This window comes from Mandrillus leucophaeus, unplaced genomic scaffold, assembly GCF_000951045.1.
Source record: "Mandrillus leucophaeus isolate KB7577 unplaced genomic scaffold, Mleu.le_1.0 Scaffold1133, whole genome shotgun sequence".
NCBI lineage: Eukaryota > Metazoa > Chordata > Mammalia > Primates > Cercopithecidae > Mandrillus > Mandrillus leucophaeus.
This window is the reverse complement of record NW_012099577.1, coordinates 494,883-503,524: the sequence shown is the minus strand read 5'-3', so window position 1 is coordinate 503,524 and position 8,642 is coordinate 494,883. Positions and strand designations below refer to the sequence as shown.

At 36.3% G+C, this 8,642-nt stretch overlaps 1 protein-coding gene across 2 annotated transcripts in view; it reads left to right on the top strand.

Moving 5' to 3' along the window:
- TNKS2 (tankyrase, TRF1-interacting ankyrin-related ADP-ribose polymerase 2) overlaps positions 1-8,642 on the top strand; it is a 77,897-nt gene that overhangs the window by 41,723 nt on the left and 27,532 nt on the right. Inside the window, exons 14-19 of one of the 2 annotated variants that reach the window (XM_011995895.1) lie at positions 174-319; positions 891-1,056; positions 1,771-1,990; positions 4,496-4,605; positions 5,367-5,555; positions 7,983-8,268. In XM_011995895.1, the coding sequence (XP_011851285.1) occupies positions 174-319; positions 891-1,056; positions 1,771-1,990; positions 4,496-4,605; positions 5,367-5,555; positions 7,983-8,268 (1,117 nt within the window). The remainder of the gene's footprint in view (positions 1-173; positions 320-890; positions 1,057-1,770; positions 1,991-4,495; positions 4,606-5,366; positions 5,556-7,982; positions 8,269-8,642) is intronic. The other variant, XM_011995904.1, reaches the window with a different exon arrangement.

The window sequence follows — 8,642 nt, the reverse complement described above, 5'->3', positions numbered from 1 at the left end:
ACTCCATCTCAAAAAAAAAAAAAAAAAAAAGAATACTAAATAGTTTCTGAGAATACTGTTTTAATGAGACAAGAAAGTAAGTCAGACACTTTGAAAATTCCTACTAAATGACTTGAAACAAGAAATGAGAATATGTAGATGTAGTATCACGTATGTTGTGTTTTGTCCTTCAGAAACTGTGTACTGTTCAGAGTGTCAACTGCAGAGACATTGAAGGGCGTCAGTCTACACCACTTCATTTTGCAGCTGGGTATAACAGAGTGTCCGTGGTAGAATATCTGCTACAGCATGGAGCTGATGTGCATGCTAAAGATAAAGGGTAAATGCCAACAATTGTTATGGACTCTCTTCCTTACTTTTACTTGACCTTTTTAGGAAAACTTGGAAATCTGTTTTATTTTTCAAGGAAGCCGGTTTCCTAACATTGGCCTAAATATTAAATAGAGCTGCTTAATTTCAATCAAGATTTTATATGGTTAGCATTCATATAAAGACTTCACTGGCATAATGCCTAGGAATTTTATAATGGCCAAGGACATTACAACATTAGTGTGATACTGACCTTTAATGTGGTAAATTTTTCAGTTTTCAGGGAGGATTTTTGAATTCTTCCAGTTTATCTTGAAGTTATTTTTTATTAAAAATATACAATTCTCGACATTGCATATATGGGTGAATGTTATAGTCTGCATTTAAAACATTTTTTTAAATGTTCTCCCCTGACTCACCAAAAAAGAAATTATTTCTGCCTTAAATAGATTTAGGTTCTACAAAGTATAATCGGTATAATTCCTTAGGTAGTTCAAGAATTATCTTTCATCAGTTATATGCAATTATTTAAATTAAAACATGTTCTTCTGTGGCGTTATTGTTCATTCATTACTTTTCAGAGGCCTTGTACCTTTGCACAATGCATGTTCTTATGGACATTATGAAGTTGCAGAACTTCTTGTTAAACATGGAGCAGTAGTTAATGTAGCTGATTTATGGAAATTTACACCTTTACATGAAGCAGCAGCAAAAGGAAAATATGAAATTTGCAAACTTCTGCTCCAGGTATATTTAAATACTTAACTGTAAACAGTATGAATTACATAGAATATGTTTATAGTTTTTTGAGTAATTCTAGCATAAACTTAAACTAGTGAGCGATGGGAAACAATGTTATCTAATTCTGTACCTAGATTTTAGAATAAATGTCATAAACATTATTTTATATTTTAATCCATAAGTATGTTTACTAGCACCTAGAGTTATTTTTGTCTGCAGCCAGCTATCATGTGATAGTTCTCTTATTATTTTTAGTTTTTCTCTTTATTACTTTAACCTGAAAATATTTGATGAATTATTTACTTTCAAGCCTGGTTTATTTAGCACTGCTAAAATGGATGATACTGGTTCAGTACAGATACCAGTGGATATTTTACAATAACAAGAATACAGAGATTTATACTTTATTCAAATGTTCATGAAAAGTAAAAATAGTATAACATGAAAGTTAATTTTTAATGAAATGTGACTTTATTTTGAATGTAGTTTAAAATTTTAACTACATTAATGCATTAGAAAAATCCAGTAATATTTAACTCCTCTGTATTCTTTTTATAATAATTCTGTGTATAAACATTAGTAACAGTGATGTTAACCTTTAAGGTAGAGTCTCAATATAAATTTAGTTTTTCTTTGGTATAGTTACATTGACTATTTTCTCATCGACCAGTGGCACATTTAGGCCATTTCTCCCTTTTTTTCTGTTGTTCACATACCTAGCATGGTGCAGACCCTACAAAAAAAAACAGGGATGGAAATACTCCTTTGGATCTTGTTAAAGATGGAGATACAGATATTCAAGATCTGCTTAGGGGAGATGCAGCTTTGCTAGATGCTGCCAAGAAGGGTTGTTTAGCCAGAGTGAAGAAGTTGTCCTCTCCTGATAATGTAAATTGCCGTGATACCCAAGGCCGACATTCAACACCTTTACATTTAGCAGGTAAGTGAATGAAGTTTCACAGATTTAGGCTGGTAACATCTGAGATTCATTTTACCCAGATGAAATATTTTCTGTAACTAAACTTTAAAAATTCAAATCAGGCTAAGCGCAGTGGCTCACACTTGTAATCCCAACACTTTATGAGGCCAAGGCAGGAGCATTGCTTGAGCCCAGGAGTTTGAGACCAGCCTGGGCAACATGGCAAAACCCCACCTCTATAAAAAATTACAAAAATTAGCCAGGAGTGTTGGCGCACGTCTATAGTCCCAGCTATTCAGGAGGCTGAGGTGGAAGATTGAGTCCAAGAGGTCACGGATGCAATGAGCCTTGATTGTGCCACTGTACTCCAGCCTGCGCAACAAAGTGAGACCCTGTCTCAAAAAATAAAAAAAAAATTCAAATCAAATATCTTCTAATGCCGCCATTATACTCTTTAGTATATTTGTACAGGACAACTGTACTTGAAGCTACTAGCTGAGTTCAAGTTCACTTTACTACTAGTACGTTACATTCAGTAAGAACAATTGAAGTAGGCTCTGCCAGTCCCCATATACTTTGGGAATCATTATTCCAGATCATCATTTTATTGGTATCACCTTTGGTAAACAAGTTTTGAAAAATATGCCTACTTGAGCCAGCCTTCCTTATAGAAAGCTAAAGCTTTCTATTCTTCCTGATGATAGCTGCTAAGCACAAGCAGGAAAAAAAAAATATATCAAAATTCTCAGAAGTTACATAAGCCTCTCACCAAAGTTATTTATTGTTTTGGTTTGTGAGAGTCCCCGTAACAAAATACCAAAGACCAGGTGGCTTAAACAACAGAAATTTGTTTTCTCACAGTTCTGGAGGCTAGGAGTCCAAGTTCAAATTGTTGGCAGGGTTGCTTTCTTCTGAAGCCCCCACTTGGCTTGCCTACCTTCTCGGTGTGTCCTCCCATGGAACATGATGTCTCTTTCTATATGTTCTCGTCTCTACTTTTAAGGAAACCAGTCAGATTAGATTAGAGCCCACCTAGTGAGCTCATTTTAACTTTTTTAGCTCTTTAAAGGCTCTATCTCCAAATAGAGTCACATTCCAAAGTACTGGGGTTAGGGTTTCAACATAAGAATTTTGCAGGGTACAATTCATTTCATAACATTTGTTCTAAGTTTTCACTCATAAAACTAGCACAATGTACCTTTGTTTTCAGTGCAAGTATACAATATATTTTGGTTTCAGTATAACTTTTTCAGCTGCATTACAGATGTTAGGAAATCATTAAAATCACTGAGCTATAGCTAATACCTTGGTGGAGTTCCATCATAGGCACAGTGGACTCATACAAGTTTGTCTAAATATGCATGGTTTAAACATGGTATAAAAAGCAAGAAAAAATAATGCAAATATTTCTGCCATTTCATGTAATGTGGGAGATGGAAATCTATTCTGTTCGTTTCAGTCTTGTATTATAACTTGGTGTTATATATGCTTTTTACCTTTGAATACTCCATATAAGTTGAGACTTCACTGTCCAAAGAAACCAATTACTCTATGTGTCTTTCAAGTATTTTGGAAGTGATAAGCCACAAATGCTAACATGGTGAGAAAAAGCTTTATTTGCACTGGCTATCAGGAGTTTCTAGTTCATGTAAGACAAAATATGACTTGACCTCTGATTGGAAGTTGTGCTGTGCATATTTATGTTAGCTTTTATATCTTTCTTGTAGCTTATCTAGAACACTTTACTGTGTCCAAGTTATCTTTGTAAGTGACAAATAATTTGTATGCACAAAATATTTGTCGACTTCTGCAGCGTTAAATACCATACCTTGAGACCTGGAAAGACTTTTAGATTAGTGTAATATTTTATGGTAGTTTTATAATTTTATTTTTCTTGATCTTTTTAAATTCTTTTACTTTAAATCCTTTAGCAAAAGGATAAAAACTACAATAGAAATAAGTTTTATTTCATGGCTTTAGCAGCTCCTAAGTTCCTCTACCAGACTTGCAGAGATGTGTACCTCGCTGAGTTCTCTCTAGCAAAAAAGCATGCTCTTGTGGCCTTCTGGGGAAGGGGACTCTGAGATGCACTCTGGTTTGACTTGTATGTGATTGCAGACCTTTGACTTGCAGCCCCTGAGACCCATGTCCCTGAGTTCCAGAAGTGGTATGTAACACCTGTGAAGGCAGAGACTTTGGTAGGAAGGTCTTCATAGGAAAGATACAAGTAAATCAGTCAGTATAATTTTGGGAATCCACAAAACTGATAGATAACACGAAAAGCTTCCAACTTGAGGCAAGGGGGAAATGTTTTCCGGAAGGTAAATTGTTAATAGAGTCCAATGAGCTCTTTCAGATTTATACAAAATCTCTTTTATGTTTTCAGTAATGTCTATGCCTTATAAATACATACATACATATATGTATACATATAGTGACTTTTTTATGTTAACAAGTGGAAGTATTATGACATAGGACTAAAAAAGAAAAAACAAGTAAAGTAATTTTACTTCTTTTCTAAATTAGCTGGTTATAATAATTTAGAAGTTGCCGAGTATTTGTTACAACACGGAGCTGATGTGAATGCCCAAGACAAAGGAGGACTTATTCCTTTACATAATGCAGCATCTTACGGGGTAAGTTCTTCCATGTTACCTTTAAAATTTTGTGGAATTTTAAAGTGAAAGTCAGTATTGCAGCTCAAATGGAATTTAGTTTGATGTTCTCATTTTACAGAGAAGTAAATGGGAGAGCTGAAGAAGTTAAATAACTTCCAAATTTCAGTTCTGAATCTGTTCTAAGCTTGCTGTGTGATATGCGGCGTATTGTTGTTTGTTTTATTATCTGCCTTAACACCTGTCTCTTGTTTTCAGTGAGATGTTGGTGATTGTGTTTGTTGGTACCCAGAAAATCCACCGGGGCACCAAAGGGGTAGATGGAATCTGTACAGATTCAGACGCATTGTTCCTGACTTATTATAGTCCCAAATGTTACATTCAGAATTGACCATCTTCAGTGGTATAGTTTGATTAATTGAGGAAGATTGCTGCTTTATAAATTTAGTAGTTATAACATTTGAATAAATTAGAAATTATTAAAGTCATATTAGTCTAGTTTCCTGCTAAATAGAATTCTTAACTCTTTTCTAGATAGTTTCTCAAGTTATCGAAATGTCCACTGTTATTTATAAGTTGTGATGCTGGGGGAAAAGAGTTTTAATTTTCATTTCCAGCAGGGAAAGAGTTTTAATTTTCATTTCCAGCAGGGAAAGAATTTTAATTTTCATTTCCAGAGTAAGTTTGAAAATGTGGAAGTAGGTACATAACTAGTTTCTTCTTAAGAAAGTAAAGTATGACAAAATAATATTTCAGACTCTAATGGGTATTTTCTTTTACAGCATGTAGATGTAGCAGCTCTGCTAATAAAGTATAACGCATGTGTCAATGCCACGGACAAATGGGCTTTCACACCTTTGCACGAAGCAGCCCAAAAGGGACGAACACAGCTTTGTGCTTTGTTGCTAGCCCATGGAGCTGACCCTACTCTTAAAAATCAGGAAGGACAAACACCTTTAGATTTAGTTTCAGTAAGTGATGGGCTTTTTGAAAAATCTCAATGCTTTTCTACTTTTTAAAATTCACTTGATGTTGTTATAAAATGTTTTTGTAGTCAATGTGAATGGCAAAATCTGGTTTTTAGCCTGATTTTAATGTAAGAGTTCTTTAGTATTCAAATATAATAGAATTATAAAGTAATATAATTATTCTTCTGTAGAATTATCAGTCAGTTACTGTATACTGAGTATTTTGGAAATAGGAAAAAGAAGTACATGATATAACTGCTTACGTTAGTTAGGTAACTAACCAGACCCAGGCCCTCTGAGAATGCTGTTACAGTGCATACAACGCAAGATGGTACAGACCATGGGTCTTACACACAGCCCCAACTGGGAACATTGCCCCCAAGGTGCAGCCACAAAGCCTGCTGCCAATAGAGTTTCCTTTTCCTCCCACACCGCCTCATCCCAGAGTTCTTGTTTCTCACCCTGCCTTAACCATTCATGAAACGAGCTTATTATCCACTCTCCTGTGGAGGTCCTGTTTTCCTTCCCCTCTCTCTGGAGCATGGAGCAGTTGTAGGAGCTTCTGCTGAACCTTCCACCTCTGCTTTGGGCACTGAAGCAGATGCCTCTCTTGCCTCTACCACTGAGGACATTGACTAGAGCAGTGAAAGGAAAGGAAGAAGGAATTCTTTTTGAGATGAGAAGGAAGGGGAATCTTTTCTGCAGACTGCTTTCTACTGAGAGAGATTCCATTGTTCCACATTACAATAAGAAACTGAGGTAGTTCAGCTGCATTGGGGCTTAAGTAGATTTTTCTCAGCCAGCTAACAACCCAGCCATATTTACAACATTATCTCTTCAGGGAAATATCTTTCTAGCTCCAAACTACCATAAAAGTGAACATTTGGAATTCATTCCACCCATATGTTAGTGGACCAGATATAATTAAGTGACAATGAAGCAAAATGCTCTAGAGAACATACAAGGGCTTTAGAGTCAGACATACTGGGCCTAAAATTCCAGCTCCACCATTTAAGTTGTACAATCTTATGAACTGCCTAACCTCCAAAGCTTAGTTACCTCATCTATAAATAGGGGTAAAATATATCTGGTTAGTATGAGAATTAAATGGGGTAATTTACTTAAAGTCTTTGGCGTGGTATCAGGTACATAAAGAGCACTCAATAAGTGGTACTGTTATTATAAACAAATGTCATTTACAAACTGTGAGTACAGTGGGAATGCATAGACTGGGGGAGAAGAAAGGTGATTACTGGAATAGGCAGAACAAATGACTATGAAACAAGTACTGATATACTCCTTGCTGAATATTAGTTGAATGTTATGAAAGAATAGTACATATTACCGATTAAACAAATTAATGTACCTATAAATGTGAGGACTTTTTTCCATTCTAGCAGAATTTTTTTTTTTTTTTTTTGAGATAGAGGTCTCGCTCTGTCACCCAGAATGTAGTACGGTGGCACAATCTGGGCTCACTGCAACCTCCGCCTCCCAGATTCAAACGATTCTCCTGCCTCAGCCTCCCAAGTAGCTGGGATTACAGGCATGCGCCACCACACCCAGCGAATAATTTTGTATTTTTAGTAGAGATGGGGTTTCACCACGTTGGCCAGACTGGCCTCAAACTCCTGACCTCAAGTGATCCATCCGCCCACCTCGGCCTCCCAAAGTGCTGGGATTACAGGCATAAGCCACTGCACCTGGCCCCATTCTAGCAGATTTGATTAAAATTATTATCTTTTCTACCCACCTTCTCTCCAAAAAACTTTCAATTTTGAGGAACAAATACATTGCTGAATATTTTCCAGGAAATACAAACAATTCTGTTTTCTAAAGTTCTGTGGAATTACTTCTTTCAGAATAACTACAATATGACTAAAATCTCTTACCTTTTAAGATTGGTATTTCTGTAATTCATTGTGCTTCTCAGTCACAATATCAGAATTAGGGTTTTGTTCATGCTTTGCCATATTTAGGTTGTGTTTTGATAATATGTATTTTGGAAGAGATGTTCTCAGTTATGTCTTATATTTTAATAAGTTTAGCTGGATACAGGTTGAATATCCCTTATCGGAAATGCTTAGAACCAGATGTGTTTTCAGCTTTTGGACTTTTTTTTCAGATTTTGAAATATTATACTCAAGCATTATACTTACTGTTGAGCATCCCCAATCCCAAAATCTGAAATCCAAAATGCTCCAATGAACATTTCCTTTGAGCTTCATGTCAACATTTAAAAGTTTTCAGATTTGGGATGTTTGACCTGTATTAACCTCTTTGCTTCACTTTTTAAAATGAATAATCCTCCATTGTGATAATCCTGGCACAAATTGCTGGGTTTTGTCATATTTTAAAATATATTTTATTAGGTATAATAGCATTTTAAAAGTTGCTTATGGCAGATTTTGTCTCTGACACGTACCCTAGGCAGATGATGTCAGCGCTCTTCTGACAGCAGCCATGCCGCCTTCTGCGCTGCCTTCTTGTTACAAGCCTCAAGTGCTCAATGGTGTGAGAAGCCCAGGAGCCGCTGCAGATGCTCTCTCTTCAGGTCCATCTAGCCCATCAAGCCTTTCTGCAGCCAGCAGTCTTGACAACTTATCTGGGAGTTTTTCAGAACTGTCTTCAGTAGTTAGTTCAAGTGGAACAGAGGGTGCTTCCGGTTTGGAGAAAAAGGAGGGTGAGACATTCTACAAAAATAACTTTCTAACTGGTATTGTAGCCCCATATTTGACATTTGGGATACTAAAAAGTCATTTTTAACCTTAAATACAAGGTATTAGTATCAAATTAGTTAACATAGCCTTAAAAAGGTTTAGCCTTGTGTTGCTTTCTTCCTTCCAAGTTGAGAGTTGAAGAGTCTTGTGCTACTAACCTACTCTTTATTTATGTATGTATGTATGTATTTATTTTTGAGATGGAGTTTTGCTTTTGTCGCCCAGGCTGGAGTGCAGTGGTACGATCTCGGCTCACTGCGGCCTCTGCCTCAAGGGTTCAAGCAATGTGCCTGCCTCAGCCTCCCGAGTAGCTGAAATTGCAGGCACCCACCACCACGCCCGGCTAATTTTTGTAGTTTTAGTAGAGAGG